The 18328-nt window shown below is 34.9% G+C and overlaps 1 protein-coding gene across 1 annotated transcript; it reads left to right on the forward strand.

Moving 5' to 3' along the window:
- On the forward strand, positions 756 to 9633 carry LOC109840115 (putative BPI/LBP family protein At1g04970). The gene is made up of 6 exons (XM_020408629.1): positions 756 to 1661; positions 5668 to 5807; positions 6877 to 7228; positions 7519 to 7767; positions 8509 to 8634; positions 9239 to 9633. The coding sequence occupies exons 1-6, from the start codon at positions 1254 to 1256 to the stop codon at positions 9473 to 9475; spliced, it is 1512 nt and encodes a 503-aa protein (XP_020264218.1). The 5' UTR covers positions 756 to 1253; the 3' UTR covers positions 9476 to 9633.

Consider the following 18328-nt stretch of genomic DNA (forward strand, 5'->3'; position numbering starts at 1 on the left):
TGAGTTATAATAGTATTTTTTATTCACATCGTTTAGGATAAGATTTGATAGAGACCTTGTATCAAAGAAAAAAAAATATATTTAGAGCACATAGTGAAATATATCATAATCTTGTTGTTTTAATTTTGTAAGAAAATAATTCTTCATACTTTCAATTTTACTTCTATGATATAGAGAATGAGCTATAAAATTGAATGAGAATATTAGATAATATAAATATGAGTGAAACAATAACTAAAAGTTAATGTGAATATGAGTCAAACCACAACTAAAAGTTTAATGGACATATTACAAGTAAATTCATATGCAAAATTCTTTTTACGAATTGAATGATCACTCATCTTTTGAAGACTTCAAGATACTAATAAATAGAGGTTTTGTATTAGATTAATGTGTTTATAACTCACAAATAGTAGATCACGTGGCCACATAACTCACAAATAGTAGATCACGTGGCCACCGTCTGAGTTGAAAGAAATAATGATAATATTTTATTTAAGAGAGAGATGATTGAGTTGATCAATCCCACAAAAAAATTTTATTTTCTTTTTTAATTTTTACTCTATTGTTATCAATTTAAATAATCATGATATTCAATCAATGCACGTGCATCTCAACTAGTAATTAAAAATCTATTTTCGGAGCGCACAAGCAACCCTCATAATCAACATCATCCAAACTCACGCAAGCAAGGTGAAACAGTAATAGCTGAAGAAGGCATCCCCTTCTCTACGGAATATCCGACCATAAGATTCACATTTTCACAATCAAAGGTACAAACAGTTTCATTGATGAAAGGATGAAGCAACTCCAAGTGAGTACTCGACAATAATGGCAACAGAGCACGAAACCATACGAAAACTTTCCTCTGTCCCGTTGTTGCCTTCCCTTCCCTTGAAGAAACATACCCTCTTTCTCTGCCTCTTCTCAAAAGTCCTTCCCTTTCTCAATTTCCTTTTGGTTTTCCTGTCTAAAACCGATTGCCCATCCAAATAAGGGTTTTTGCTCAATCTGGGTTTCATTCAAAATCGACTTTTTCGCGTCCGCAGCCCTTTCATGAGCTCTTAATTTCATCTGGGTCTTCTAAAACCCACTTCCCACATGGGTTTTCTTTCAAAATTGAATGTTTCTAGCCCAAGTGGGGCTTGTTTTCCATCTGGGTTTCTTCTCGTCAAAAGGAATTTAAGCAGAATCTGATTAGTTTCTTCCTAATTTTCCCGTCAATTTTTTGAATTATAAACTCTTCCTAAGCCATGAAAGCCTTTTTCTTCTTAATTTTCCTGTCAATTTTCTCTTGTCCCGTTGCTGCCCAATCCCAATCCGCTGATTCTGGGTCCATCTCTGCTATAATCTCTGAAAAGGGTCTCAATTTCGTGAAGGACTTGCTAATAGAACAGGAGCTTAGAGCTCTTGTTCCTCTTAAACTCAAGGACGTTGAGAAATCAATAAGGATTCCACTCATTGGGAGCGTTTACGTTTCCCTTGCCAATATTACTGTATTAGAAGTTAGTGTCTCGTCGTCGACGGTTCATCCTGGGGATACAGGCGTTGTGATTGTTGCTTCAGGTGCTACTGCTAATTTGAGCATGGATTGGAGATACTCATATAGAACTTGGCTTACCCCTGTTGAGATTTCTGATAAAGGCAGTGCTTTGGTTCAGGTAAAATTGGGTGAATGAATTTGTGTGTATTTGGTTTGAAACTTCAAGGTTTGCTTAGGTATTCAGTTAATGAACTTATGTTTCTTAGTTTAATTTTGCTTGAGATTTGAAATTGAGAACTTTTAAGTGGTCTCATTTGGTTCAGATAGATTTAATGTCTCTGTGAACCAGGTTCGGTTGGTTTGTGACTCTTAATATATCCGAATACAACATCAAATGCACGTTTTTGATAGGTCACATATTAATTTTAGGCAGCTGTTGCTTTGGTACTTTATATTTCTATCTCATAATCATATAATAATTTGTAATGCCATATATTATCTCTACTTACGGGCTTGCATGTTTTGTTGCTCCGTTAGGGATATGATTCCTTATTAGAGTTAGGGATACAATTTATGCTAGCTCTTTGTTTACAGTCACCTTCATGTAAAAAAAAAGAACTATTTGAGATCATTATTTTTGTAAATTATCTGAGCAGAATATATCTACATTTTTACATGCATGCATCAACAATCATTACACACTTATATTCTGTAAAGACATTTGAAAGCACAAAAATGTTCGGGTGCAAATATAACTTGCTTATGTTTCTTGAAACTATGTATTAATTAACAATAAATTAGTTTGATTCATAGGTTTTGAAGACCTCCACCTTTATCTATTATCTATGCTGCATAGAAAAGCAATAGCTGCAATCTGCTAAAAATACTCTGCGTCTCAATTTTGTCCAAAATGGAATTTTAGATTAGAGATGAGATTAGTACATGGGTGTCGTACTCTTCTCTACTTGAAAGGAGAACCCAAGAAACACTGTTCATGATACAGTAAATTACTGTAGCTGTAGCATAAAACAGTAAACTAAATCTGCCCTCTACATTTGAATTAGTGTTCACGCTACAGTAAAACCGTAGCATAATATAAAATATTTTTGCTACAGTACTAATATTTAGATCATTCTTTAAATATAGATACAATTTCTAAATCAAATGTATTAAAAGTTGGATCATTTTTTAAGTATAAAGGCGTAAGTATGAATTCTACATCAAATGTATTAAAACTTACATCCTTTTTTAAGTATAGATGAGTAGATATAATTTCTAATTTTAAGCATACAGTAATCAAATCAAATGCATTAAAACTTAGAGGGAAACGAGTTCAAAATGCAGTGTTTAAAAAAATAGGGGGCCGTAATTTGCACGGGGTGCACACTAGTTTTAATAATAGCACAAAATATTCATTCTAATGTGAATGCTATTTTTTTGGACAAAAACTAAATTAGTATCATTTATTGTGCTTTAGTAAAAGGGTTGATTGCACATTGACCCAATTATAATATTGCATTGTGCCAGTTATTACCCCTTATGTTTAAAATTGGTAGATAGTGAAAGTACCCTAGAGGGGGGTGAATAGGCTACTTGCTAATCTAATCCGATTTTGATGCCAAATTAAAACCTATAAAGCAATAATATCCTAGCTATATGATATACAAGGAGATATGCAAGGATAAACAATGATACAATAGGCGATAAACAATGAGATAATAGGAGATATAAAAAATGCACAAGATGTAAAGAATAATAATGCGCCAAAAACAATGGCAAACACAAGCTATGATCACGGAGTTCAGTCAACTCACGACCTACGTCTCTGCTCCTCACCTCGAGGAGATCTCCACTTTATCTCGAAAACTACATAATTACGGTTTCCAAAGATCACCGATAACTTTTACAATACACACGATGTCAATCACACAAGCCACACTCCTCTAAGTGTTGGATTACCCGTGTTAACTTCCTCAAGTGTTTGGATTTACAACATATCCCTAGGCTTTACAACTAACCTACTCCTCTTGGAATTAATCCCGGTCTCTCCCAACCACTCCTCTAAGTGTTATTGTGTATTGCAACGTGTTTAACGATAAGTGCGAATAAGAGTTTTGTTCTCTAAATAGATGAGAATGAAAATATAATCACTCTCAAAGAATCACTTTCACAACCCAATTATACTAAATGTGAAATACTAAAGCTTAAGAGGTTGTGTGTGTAAAATGAATATAAACGCAAGTAAATCTGATATATATATGAGAATCAAAATATAAATTAGCTAAAGGAAGGATTTGGAAAACTTCTCCTAAGAAAGGAGAGAGAGAGATTTGAGCACCTCAAAAACGAGATCGAGATCCTTCTCTTTGTGAAACTCTTTTCACATAAATAAACACACTTGATCTTTTAAAAACTTAGAAATAAACTGGTGAAACTTCTCTTGTTTTTCTTAGCTGAAAAATAAGTCTTGAGGGCTATTTATAGCCTCTCAAAACAGATCAAACAAAACCTAGCCATTACAGAAAAAATGCATGATCAATCGACTGGTTGAATATATCGGTCGACTGATAAACTAACCGTTACTATAAAGAAAACAGACATTTATGACTCGATCGACTGAAAACCAAGATCAGTCAACTGAAAGCACTATTCGGTCGACTGACTCTATTGGTCGATCAATTGGTCGACTGATAAAACTAATGCTGTAAAAACTGTTGCTGGCAAGTCGACCGAAAAGTAGGTCGGTCGACTGAAATGACTGTTCGGTCGACCGATCCTTGTCGACTAAAAAATTGATACACAGATACTGAATTTTGTTGAAAAGTTAATCTTCTAAATTCGATTTAAAATAGCAAAACAATTCAAAAAATAGTAAAACTTGGCGAAACGTTTATACATATGAAAATGAATATGTTAGAAGAGGAATTTCTAAAATAGCATTTCTCATTTGTGAAAACTCATTATTTTGCAAAACGGTCAAAAATACAAGCTTGTTAAACACTTGATTTTGATGAAACTATTTTAAACAAGTTTTGAGATGCTTTTAAATGGATTAATAGACTTTAGAAAAGTTGTAAAACAATATCATTAAGTCAATAATCCAATAACATTATATATTCCCAAATAGATATATAATACGATAAATTGAAATAACGTGTACGTGTATGGTTTGAGCTTTAAGTATAAACACATAAAGTAAAAACCTAAAACATTATACCAAGCTTAGAAATCTTCGTGAAGCTCGATCTTGGTAGCAGAGATGAAGCGATAATGTGTCCTTGACTTGAATGACATCGCGCTTCATTCCGATTTCCTCTAACCTCCATGAATTTCATCGTTAAAGCTCAAGTCCATCCAACCTCCAACTTGAGGATGCTTGTCCAGAATACCTAGCAAGCAAACACAAATACTAGGTGGCGGTATTAAGAATTGTTTGTTAATCATCAAAACTAGATTAGACAATAGGGTCATAAACATAAGACCTAACAGATAGACCCCATTTACCATCACACTCTGCCTCCCGTCCTCACTGTGTGGACAACAACTCTAAGCTATTTGGTGTTATGCCTTTGTAGACACTAATTTCTCAGTGTTCCTTGCAAAACAATATTTCTCTGATCAAATATTGTGAAAATAGATCTTCTTCATGATGCCCTGGTCCCATTGTTCAACTTCAACAAAGAGGCCATCAGAGGTCAAGGGAGAGAATGTATGGTTATGTAGAAAAATCAGATATCCTTGTGGATAAAAGAGTAGATGATATTTCTTTCTAGGTCAAGCTATAAGCCAAGACCCTCTAACAATATTTTCTGCAAATTGTATCCCTCACAAGATAAACATGTCCACATATCATTGACATAGCTTTATGGCCTTTCTTGTATAAGCAGGTCATTTGATATAAATGATACTTTGGATAAAATAGTTCCCATTGAATTTTTAATTTGGATCTCTATGCTGTGATCAATCTCGTTGAGTAGGAAAGGTACCTTATATATAGGTTATTAAGAAACATGGTTATGTGCACATGGAGTTACTTCTTTCTTCAAGCATGTTTCTCTCTTTGTATTTACCATCACAAAAACATATTCTATTACATAATTTCCACTTTCTTTTCATTATAACTGCATCCTTACCTGTATGTGCACCCAATTAAGGTAAATTTATGACTATTGCTTCTTGATAAGGTTGAAGGCATGCAAGTTGGTCTCACCATAAGTATGAAGACACGGAATGGAACTTTACAACTGACAGTTTTGGAGTGTGGTTGTTCTATGAAAGATTTATCAATAACCTTGGAAGGAGGAGCATCTTGGTTTTATCAAGGGTATGTCGTTATACATTATATGTTCCAATATGCTCCATTCGATAATCAAGATTCATTTTCGAATATTTCATTTACACCCTTGTTTAATGTAATTTTCTTTATTCATCTTAATTTGATTGTGTCAATGATTGCATGAGAGATACGGTCAATTTCTGTTTTCTGTTAACTTTCGACACACCACAAAAGATTTTAAGAAATGTGTGATGCATTTGCAGCAGCGTCTATGGATTTGTGTAGCCAACCCAAAAGTGTGTATAATGTTTGTTGTACTAGTATTGTTTTGGTTGTAGAATTTGTGTACCTTCTGCCTTCTGGAAATATTCAAGATAGATGTATTGACATATTGATGCACTAGTTTTGGAGAAGATAAACATGGCCATACAAGGACAACTTTTAAAAATGAATAACTTGCTGAATATAATTTCTTACTGGAGAAGTTTGACCAACCCTTCATTTCTTAAAATGACACCATCAACAAGTCAAGGATTTTGTTTGTTTGTTCATGAGCTTCCAGTAGTTTTTTAAAAAAAGTCTTGAGTTCAAAGAGAAAATAAAGACCATCAGATACCTGATCTAGCATAGCAGGATTGTGTATATCACCAACTATCTGCAGACAAATTTTTGTTTATGTTTTTAACTTCTGATATACTAATTATGATCGATTTCATTTGGTGCTATTGTTAAATCGGTAGTACAAAGGCCACTGAAAATAAAGAGCATGCTGAAGCGGGGAAAACAACATGTGTCTATGTTCCAAGTTAGTTTGCATAATTGATCCAGCTGCCTTGTGAAGTTATCGGTATCTTCACGTGTTTGATGTTATAATTTTCACCTTGCCTAAGTCCAAAAAATAATGCTATTTTTCAGATTGTTCTTTTTAAATGGCTTCCTGCCAATAGTGTGATGGTAATATTCTTCTTTAGTAACTAGGAAGACATCTAGTTAATGGTAACTGTATTCATCTAATGCAACTTAAAAGTGTGTTTTCCTTCAACATCCTTCTTATGTGAGGCACGTAGATAAGGAATTGAAAGTCCTAACGTTTTTCATATTTCTTTCATACCTTTAGGTTCGTAATTGCTTTCGAGGATCAGATCAGATCTGCCATGGAAAGTGCTATTACTAAAAAGATTACTGAAGGGACCTCAAAGCTTGACTTGTTCTTGCGAAGTCTTCCAAAGGAAATCAATGTGGACAACAATGTTGCATTAAATGTGACTTTTATGAATGACCCTATTCTTGGGGACTCATCTGTCGAATTTGATATCAATGGATTATTCATTCCATCAGATAAAGTTGCACTTCCGAGGAATTCATATGAAAGTTCACAGACTTCAATTTCTTGTTTGGGGGCACCGAGGATGCTTGGAATTTCACTAGATGAAACTGTGTTTACTTCAGCTGCAGCAGTGTATTTCCAGGTAACTTCATCTAATGCTCCCAGACTGTAATTATCTAATTCTCATGTTGTTTGCAGTCACTTACTGAAGTTTTACTTTCCAGGTATTAAATTTTAAACCCTTTATCCAAAAAGATTGTAAATATTGGATATACCTTGAATTTTCAAGACCACTGAAAAATAATATCATAAATTGGCAATAATGGCCTTATTACAATATCTCATTGTCAATTAAGTATAGTTCTTGTATATGAAATGTATAATTGGGATATATAAAAATTTATCTTCACTTGTAGTAGATGATTTCTGCAGGCAGGATCAATGCATTGGCTTGTTGACAAGGTACCAGATCAGTCTCTACTGAATACTGCTAGCTGGAAATTCATTATCCCTCAATTGTACTGGAAGTACCCAAATGATGATATGGAACTAAACATTACATTAATCTCTCCTCCTGTGATGAGGATTAAGCCTGAAGGAATTGGAGCTACCATAACTGCAGAGATGACAGCAAATGTCTTGCATAAGAGTGAAAGCATTCCTGTTGCTTGCATAATGGTGGTATGTTATATGGCTCCCAGGCATTTATTTGTTGCTTCTATTATTCTAAAGTATGGCTGTGTTTCTGGTGCCAATGAAATCCTATTAGATGCATCTGTATGAACTTTTTCTATATTGGTCCCTTAAATCTTTAATATTTTGAATTGGTCCCTCAAATCATTGAAATTGCTATTTAGTCCCCCAAATCCTACTAGTTATTTCAGATTAGTCCCTCTGTTTCCTCCATCTAAATTTCTGACTTAGGTTGAGCTAGTTTGTTAACCACACATGTTGAGTTATATTTCTACCCTCAATTAGTGGTTTCCCCCTCAAAAATGCCAATAAAATTAAAGAAATAACGTCAAAGAAAAGGGTTTACACAGGTCTAGGAACTCAAAATCTGGGATTTAAATAGGTTTAAAGAGACAAATATGGGCTTGGAGTAAATCGAACAGAGGTGTATAACTAAATACATGGCAAAAAAAAAGTTAAATAGGATATTATTCCCAAATCAAACAGTTGCTGACTATAGGGACTAGTTTGAAATAACAAGTAGGATTTGAGATACTTAAGGGACTAATTTCAAAGTATTAAATATTTAATGGATCAATATTGAAAAAGAACCCCACAATTTTAATCTCATGAAACTTGCCCTTACTAATCTACTGAGTTTGGAACCTTGTTTAAATATCCTTTTACAGATCTAGTGAAGAATCTCATAATTTTAATTTAACCTGAACAATAGCTAAAATTACTTTACAGGTAGTTTCAGTTTCTGGTGTAGTGGAGATTTCAGGGAATAATTTAGCTGGTAAAGCTGAATTAAATGACTTCACCTTGAGTTTGAAGTGGAGTAAAGTCGGCAATTTTCACATGTATTTGATTCAGGTAATATACAGATGCTGTCATTTATTATTATTATTTCTCGCCTTCTTTACTATTTGTTGAATTCTTAGAGAATAGGGTGTCATGTATAGTCATACAACTGTATCATTTTTTGTATGTGCTTATGTATGAAACCCAATTCTGAAAAGAAGTAATTCTTCTTGGGTCACAGTGATGGCATGATTTATTTAGAGTGTTTGATATCACATTAGGGTAGTAGCAATGCCTTGACATTGTGAAAAATGCTAAGCTGTGAAACTAAGATGATTATATTTATAGGAGCAGTTGAACAAGAAATTCCTAAAAATTTTGTCTGCATAACAATTTGGTTCTGATGATTGATGTACGATTCTCAACCTTGAGAACCTCAAAATGAGATTTTGTTGTCATGATTACTCATGAAAGCAAATAAACACACGAGAATTTGTAGGTAATGTCGCTCATGGTAACCATGTCATTTGTGAGGTCTAAGAGTTTATCTTACAGATTTATAGTATTCGTTATTATTGATATTATACTGCCATTATATGGTTTAGAACGAAGTGTGGTAGAAAATGAGGATGCTGTTAGAAAACTCTTCATCACGTAATCTTCTCAATCTACGCAGGGGGTAATGAAGGTATTTCTCAACACTGTATTTATACCGCTTGTAAATTCTCACCTCAAGCAAGGATTTCCTCTTCCAATCATTCACGGATTCACTCTTCAAGATGCAGAAATACTTACTTCCAGCTCGAAGATAGTCGTATGTTCTGATGTAGTGTTTACAAATTCCAATTCTTTGATGCGTTTCCTGTTGCAAAACTATTCTTCAATGCTGCGCTTGAGAAATCAATGGAAGTAAGGATGCTGTTTGCAAACGTAATATTTGTAATGATGTATTGCCTAGATTACAGTTGAGAAATACTCTTCTTTCAGGATACATACGCTCTGTATAGCAATAAATTTGTGCACATATATGTATATTTGGACTTTAGAGTCATGCACTGAGTTTTAAGTTTTTCCTTTTGGTGTCTGCCTGCTTAGTATTATCAATGTCGCGTATCTTTTTTAGTTTCATAATGAACTCTCCACACCTTTTCTATTGAGCAACTATATATTTGTAGCATTTTTATTGTAAATCATGGAAGATTTCACAAGTTAGGTGGTAATGACCTAAACACAAACAAAACTCACTTGGTGTTTCATTTTCAATAGGTGTTCTTTTGGTCTTATTGTAAAGAATGAAATGTGGATTACAAATTTGTTGAAGGCAAACATGACGCTTCTCTAATCGAGCTGTATTTCTTCTTTGGCCAAACTTGGTTACATTTATGTTCATTTGATTATGCTGGAGTGTAAAATCTATTCGCAGAGTACAGAATAGGTTCATAACTAGATTATACACATATTTGTACAGAATAAGTTTATAACTAGACTATACATATATAATAACTAAATGATATTATATTTTATATTACTAAAAATTATAATCATCTATTATCTACTACTACTACTACTTTTTAAAGAAAGAAAGCTCGTCTTTTGGAACTTTTTATCTACTACTACTACTACTTCTATATAATTTCTTTTTAGTTGCGGCTTCCCCATCTCAATTATTCCATACTAAATAAAATTCAATGATAATCAAAGGGAGAACTTGAGATTCCAATCACATTAAATTCGATTGAATAATAACATATTTTTTACGCACAAGTATGTACTGTGACACACGCGCATTACGTGAATTGGAAAACTCGTGAGTTATTTATTCATATTTGATAAAATAGAATTATAAAAGTATCGTCTTATTTATTCATTAATTGTTATCGTATTGTTTTCTATATTTTAGCGGAGTAGGTGTAGTTACAAATTCGAATTGGATAATTTGCATCTCTTGTATCATTAATCCACATTCGACATGTTATATTATAGAGATCTTTCATCATCTTTTGAGAAAAAAGAAGTGAGACGACAAAATAAAAAAGAGTGCAACCGAGAAGTATATAAACGTATAATCTTTAATTACTTGTTATGTATTTTATTTAACAACATTGATTTAACATTTTGATCTCATCTCTCTCTCATCATCATTCTAATTAACGGACCACTGCTGTCGTGGTTGTCTGCGAAAAGCAAAAAAGTTTTTAATCCTATTGTTGCAAAGAGAAAATGAGATATTAGTCAAAATCACAATTAAATAATAAAAAAGTACTTAAATTGCGCAAGTTTTCTAAGCATTAATCAATTATACTCCTTCCATCAAGCATGTGCACTTTCAAAATTTTTTTAAAAAAAATGGAAACTCTATATCTCTTATAAGCTCGATAAGATATTTATCGAATAATATTTTTCGATATCGGTCACTTAAATCATAGCGAATTTGATATTAGTCCCTCAAAACTTCATATTTTGATATTAGTCCCTCAAATACACTTTAAACTTTGTGGGATGCAGCTAGAGCATACACCATTGAGGAGTACAACACGCACATCGAGGCCATTAGATCAAGTTTCATATGCAGCTTACAAAGACTGTCTTTAATCAACACTTTATGTGGTCTAGATCTAAATTCAATATTGTTACAGTGAATCACTATATTGTCAACATCTTGTTTGACGTCTACTAATTCATGATTATTAGATGCTACATTCCTTCCTGCAAGTTGATCTGTTGATAAATCAGATGTAAAATGATAGAAAGGTTCAATAAAAGGAGAGAAGCAAACAGCCAAAATGGAAGGGCAAGTTAGGTTCCTTATGCCGATAGGTATTGCAAAGATTTGAGCAAAAAGTTAAGGGGGATATCAAGTTAGGATATACTAATGATGGTGAAAGCTGAAGTGGAGAATGAGTTTGAAAGGAGAGTGGTTAATCTTGAATATGCGTACATGCAGTATAGAAAATGGTATATCACTAGTTGCCATGCATTCATGTTCTGATTTGATTGGAACAATAAGGAATGCAGATTGGTCCACAAGTTCCATAACCATTATTAGCAGTGTGGAATATGTATTGCAGTTTATTCATGTTAACTTACTTTCATAATTTTTTAATTTCATATTCATGTTGCTAACACTTATGTGATTTTATATGTAATGCAGTATAAATTAGCATATAAAGAGCCTATAGGGGTTTTACCACAAAGGACTAGTAGAAAATATATGTGAAAGATTTTACAATAACCCCTCCATATACAAAGAGACCAAGAGGAAGGCCAAAGAAGAAGAGGATAAGAGGGAGAGGCGAAGATGATCTTGGTAAAGAGAGACATCACAAGCGGAGCAAGAGGATTCACAGATGTAGTAGATGCAAGACCTTGGACATCACAAGACCAAATGTAGCAACCTATAAATGATAGTGATGGAGTACTCAACATGACACAAAATCAGGCACAAGGACCAGTGCACCACTGTATTATTACTTACTTTTTAATTGTCATTTACCTCTTAATATACTAATGTCAATTATGTAATTGCAGACATAGTGGATCAAACTAACATAACGAAATTAGATTGGCACAAGACCAAACAAGTCAAGTAGATAGGACCAAGATGATGACACAATTGTTTTTCAAAATTATTTTAGCTTAGATGTTTGTTATGGTGTTCACTCACCCAAGATACAGATATTTTGCAAAACTGATATAATAAGGGTCCTAGCAATAACAAACTCAATCCTTTAGCCAACTCCCATAGTTATCTCCTCGAACTTAGGGAAGAAAGCCGCTAGTTAACTCTCAAGAGTTCTAGGCATTCGTACTCCTCAGTCAACATTTCAAGCCCTTGTACATTTTTAAGGTAAACCCAAGGCACAACGACTCCTCAGTCAAATTTCAAGGCCCTCCGCTCTTTTCAAGGTAAGCCCAAGGCAATAATATATGGTTGAATCCTCCAGTTAGGGGTGCTAAACCATATCTGTATCGAGAAAATATCCGTAACCGTATCCGTTAGGATACGAAATATGGTTACTCAAATCTATAACCGAAGGATATGGTACGGATATGGTTTTGTAGTGAAATATCCGTATCCGTATCAAAATATCTAAATACATACTTAGTCATGACTCTTACAATAGTTTCGATTCTTAGATTATGGATTAGTGGTTAATTTTGATGATCAATATGTCTAATCTTAACTTTTCAATTATAATGGATATTATTAACAAACTCCTTTTGTACATGAACTATGTCCTTTCTCAATACTATCTTAGTTTTCTCATATCCGTTTTGTATCTGCATGCATATCTGCTTATATATCCGAATGGTATATCCGTAACCGTATCCAATTTTAGCGGATATGGTTTATATTTTTCTTACCGAGGTATATCCGTATCCAAGATGGGTAAGCGATATGGATATGATAAGCATCATATCCGATCCATATCAGGAGGACGCGAATGCACCCTACAATGCAACTTGACCATCATGGCTAATTAACAAGACCATGGTACCTTATTAGGGATAAAACCCAAGGCACAATCCAGAGCCTCGGTCCCTACCACATCATCAAGAGCCGATCTCTCTGGTGCGACACACAAAGGCAATATTGGTTGGCACGAGAGATCCTGACCTCTCATCAAGTCGACACCTTTTATAATGCGACTCCGAGAGACGAATTGTTAGCTAAGACGAGACGAACATTCAATCAGCAGCACAAGCCAAAATTCCTAAGTCGAACGGCGAAAACGGTAATCGCTCGAAACCCCTCATCATCAATGACCAACCCTACTTAGGACACCTCGACCACCTCACTGGCAATGTCTCAGAGGCGCAACTAGAAGGGACATTTCGTGGCTCACCCAATTAAGTTAGAATTCGGCCCACCGTCCTAAGCTGCTACCAGAGTATAGTGCGACATCTTTAGTCCACGCTCGGACAAGTTTTATCCTAGAGTTGTGGCCCGTGAGCTGTCAGCTCAATCACGTTTCTGAAAAAATGTCGGAGAATACCGCTGCTCCCATGCCGAAGTGGACTTCTCCTCCAGTCGTCTGCCGACAGGCCCTGTAAAGCGAGGGGATGATTCGTATGCTGTGTGCCTTCTGCCACGCGTAAATTAAATCACTTCCCGGGAAGATCGGCGGAAATACACCTCATTGCCGTGACGCATGCGTGACTTCCCTCCAGCGCCAGTATACGTGTAGAGCAAACGATTGATTCACCGTCCAGCCTCGCACTTTGTCCACCTGGCTAATTTGCATGAACCAAAGGTGACCAATCTATCATGAGCCAATCCTCGGTATATATACACATGATAGTCGCAATAAAAGGAGGGAGGTTTCGGCAATCTGAAAACTCGCTTCTCCTGAACCTAAATCTCCAGAATCATCATCTGCTAATGCCATATAGCATAAGAAAACATAAGTTGCCTATTACTCTACTCAAGCTCCAAGTTCATTCACCTGACTTGATTCGCGGAGGTACACAGGGCAGAGGTTTAAAACGTCGGTTATCGGGACGATTTATCGGTACGGAATCAAAATCGCTTAATCGATAGCGAAAATCAGGGATAGTATCGGGGTAAGTAGTACTTTGTCGAGTATTACACTAAATAATAAACAAACATAAGCTGAAAAGTTAAAGTTAGTCAAATGGCGAATAATAAACAAGCAAATAAATAAGATAACTCAAGAATGAAGAACCATTCTTATGCATCTACAATAATTTTATGTTAAGTCATAAGATTCATAAACTAACTTCTAAGTTGATATTTAGTTGAGCGCTAAATCAATACATAAAACAAACATTAGCTAAATTAACCATCAACAAGTTCCCAAGACACAAATAGCTCATAATTTGTAAAAGAGGCAAATTTAAAAAAAATCAAAAGCCCCCAAGTTACCTATTTATCGGGCCGGAATAAGCCAGATATTTAGAGCTTTACTTATGCGGGGCCGATAAGTGCCTTTATCCGCCGATAACTCGCGCGGATAAACCTCAAAAAACGATAAACTGAGACTTTAAAAATTCTACCTTATCCTATGGCGAAGACGCCCAAATGCAGATAACTCGGCGATAATATCGGATTACGGCCGATATTTAAAACCGATGACTACAGGGGAAACCGTCCTCAACTCCTCCCCTCATGGTTTCTTCTTGTCCTGTGCAGCCATCGGACCATCCAAGCCTCGTTCAACGAACAAGCATAAAGTCGAAGAATAGAGCAGGACCCTTTCCAATCATCCTTATCATGCATCGTAACATGCATCTTCTGGATTATTCTGTTTTATTGAGCATCAAAAATGTAATAAGTATCTGTTTCTTTTAGATTATACGAACAAGGGGAGCAAAAGAAAGATGTCTGTTGTTAGAGGAGGAAGGGGTAAAAGGCATATTACTGAATAATGTGCTAAAACAATCAGCAAACAACCCTTTCAACATCATAGGGAACAACGCGTCGGCAGGCAGCAACCAAATTAACAACTCCACCGAATGCTATCAGTTGCGCCCGGAGAATCATCCAGCAACATAGGCGCAATAGGCTACACATCCAAGCAATCGGTTGCTAATATTTTTTGTTTGCCAAGTTAACTTTGTGTATATGCTCAAGTATGGGGCCAGTTTGTCTTTGAATACAAGGCATTTTTGAAAAGCTTGTCACATGGTACTTTTGGGTATAGGCTCTAACTATTTCAATGGTGTACCTGATATTTTGTCATGTTAGGATCAATGTACAGCTAAGACATTATATACATTGTAAAGTCAACGTTAAGTTATGAGACATGGCCAATTTTGTTAAAAATTGGGTTTATATTAGTCCATGTTATGTATATATGGAAACAGATCAATGGCAATAACATGTTTGTAGATGACATGATTTTTTGGTGTATATTGGCCATGTAAAATATTGCCAAGTCAATATGAACTTGTTTTACTCTCATTGTCCTTAATGTAATTATGATTTATGTATGTGTGTCTATAATGTTAACCAGTTCTCTATAATTGAATTAGGCAGTATAATATGAACAAAATCAATGCGATAAACATCAATATGAACATGATGGAGATGCCAAATCCACAAATAAGCATAAATTGGCACAAATAACATCAAATACATATAATAAATCCATGCAGTTCTTCTCAACTCCATACAATTCTTCAACATAATTTTACAATAATTCCTAAACTTGTTACAGTAATTTTAGCAAAAAACTAACAGCCCTAACACAACCAAACGCAATCTTCAACATTAGAAACTTCATACAAACTTCTTAAGATAACATGCTAAATGTCGCTTCGGTCATTTTCAGCGTCATCTAGCTCCTATTATCATCAACCCAAGTAAAATACTGCCAGCGAACGCCTTGTTATGTTGAATTTCTCGATACTGTAACACCATAGAATTGGTTAGACTCTTAATTCTTCCTTGCTTGCAGTCCTATCTTGCTTGTAACGCCACAAAAACATCTCATGTTAGCATAGGACCGTCGGCACTACCGTCGGCATTGCGCACCAGCCTTGAATGAACCTGAGGAACTCCATTTTGAGCGGGATTGAGGGTCTAAATTCGAAGAGCGAGAGGAGGGAAAATATGGAGTGGAGGCCAAGATTTGTGTTCATGTGGGTGTTGTATGGGTTCCAAATATTATCGTTGGGGGAAGAAGAATGAGATTCTTTATGGGTTTCGGGATGCCATTGAATGCGGGTTTGGGTTTTAAAAATGAGGTATAAACTGTCCAATGCAGAGCTCACTGGTTTAGAGTTATGAAATATTCGTTAGGCTTTTTAACATCACTAAGGCATAGGGATCGCGATTGTCAGGCGAACTACGTCGCTATTTATCCGTCGTTAAATAGCTATTTCCCACTAGTGAATGCATGCATACAAGGCTTCAGAGATGGTTGTAGACAATTTTTAGGCCTTTGTCACTTAAGGTCAAAATACCTTGGTACCCTCTTGACCGCCACTGCCTTGGATGAAAATTTTAGTTTGTATCTGAAATTATCCTAGAGGAGGGGTGAATAGGGTATTTGCTAATCTAATTCGATATTAATACCGATTTAAAACTTATTAACAATTATATCCTAGCAAGTATGATATTTAACAAATTATGAGCAATGATATGTAATTAAAAACAAGGGCGATATAAACAAGAATAAATATGCAAATGAGATAGTGACAAATGACAATTGCAAACACACAAAGTGATCACGGAGTTTGGTCACTCCCGACCTACGTCTCCGTTCCCCACTCTCGAGGAGAATCTCCACTATCTCAAAAGATAACTACACAATCGGGTTTCAACGCTCAACGATAAACGTTTACAACACTCATAATGTAATCACACAACACACTCTCTAAGTGTTGGCCTCTTACGTGTCGTCTTCCTCAAGTGCTCGGATTTATAACCTCTCCCTAGGCTTTACAACCGACGCCACTTCTCTTGGAATCAACCACATCTCTCACCAATCACTCCTCTCGGTGTACTTATGTATTACAATGTGATCTTAACAACAAAGCTCAAATTACAAATAGATTTGTTCTCTAACAAGATGAGAACTCAATTAAGCCCACACTCAATATATCACTCACCACAACCCAATTATATAAAGTATGAAATACTAAAAGCTCGATAGGAGGTGTGTGTGTGATCAATGAGCAATAATCAAATTATACTTAATATAAGATCTAGCTTAATGAAAAAGATAATCAATAACAAATATAAGTATAAGCTAGAAATTAAGTTTAGTAAAACGATAATCAATAACAAATATAAGTATAAGCTAGAAATTAAGTTTAGTAAAACTTCTCTGAAAACAAGAGTGAGAGAGATTGAGATTAAATTAAGTTTAGTAAAACTTCTCTGAAAACAAGAGTGAGAGAGATTGAGATTGAAGCCCAAACACGAAAAGATAATCTTTTCTTCCTCTTGTGAAAACTGCTTCACATAAACACTTGTAAAATACTTGAAAACACTAAACAAACTTGCCCAAAACTTGATTTTTGTTTTTCTTAGTTAATCCAAAAGTTAGAGTGCAAGGGATCTATATAGGTTCATGAAACAAAGCCTAAAAACTAAGAAAATCCAAGCAAAAAGACAAAAACCCAAAAATTAAGGAAATTGGAAAACTAGTCGTTATTGTGTAACAGACACATTTTCGGTCGACCGGTAGACTTGTGTCGGTCAATCGATGGGTGTCTATTGGTCGACCGGTACAAGTGTGTCGGTCAACTGAAAGACGCTGAGAACTTATATGCTAAAAAGCTCTTTTTGACCGGTCGACCGGTGCAACATGTTCGTTCGACCGAAGATTGATAAAACAGATACTCAGAAATTTGACTTTTGAAATTCAATTAAAAATAACAAAATTATTCCAAAAATAGTAAAATCTTGGGAAAACTTTATAAAGATGAAAATGAACATGTCAACGAAGAAAATTTTAAAAATGCAATTTTATTTGTAAAAACTCGTCATTTTGCAAATTTGTTAAGAATACGAGTTCGTACATGCTTGATTTTGACATAAAGATCATATGTAAATTTGGAAAACTATTTGAGTGGATTAATGGACTTGATAAGAGATATGAAACATTTTTGTTAATCCAATAATCCAAAAACTTAATATATTCTGAAAAACGTGCATGTATGAATGATCTTATAAGTATAATGCACAAAGAATAACCCTGCGCTATTTTACCCAAGCTAATGATCTTCGTTTGGGCTCGATATTGGTGACAGATGAAGAGATTGAAGAATCTTGATATTAGTTGTGACAGCTTCA

This window comes from Asparagus officinalis, chromosome 5, assembly GCF_001876935.1.
Source record: "Asparagus officinalis chromosome 5, Aspof.V1, whole genome shotgun sequence".
Lineage (NCBI taxonomy): Eukaryota > Viridiplantae > Streptophyta > Magnoliopsida > Asparagales > Asparagaceae > Asparagus > Asparagus officinalis.

What these genes read in the sequence shown, in the direction of transcription:
- LOC109840115 (XM_020408629.1), top strand. Translation starts at nt 1,254, where the DNA reads ATGAAAGCCTTTTTCTTCTTAATTTTCCTGTCAATTTTCTCTTGTCCC. An exon ending in CTGCAGCAGTGTATTTCCAG is followed by an intron (nt 7,229 to 7,518) that starts GTAACTTCATCT and finishes TGATTTCTGCAG; the next exon opens with GCAGGATCAATGCATTGGCT. An exon ending in CTGTTGCTTGCATAATGGTG is followed by an intron (nt 7,768 to 8,508) that starts GTATGTTATATG and finishes ATTACTTTACAG; the next exon opens with GTAGTTTCAGTTTCTGGTGT.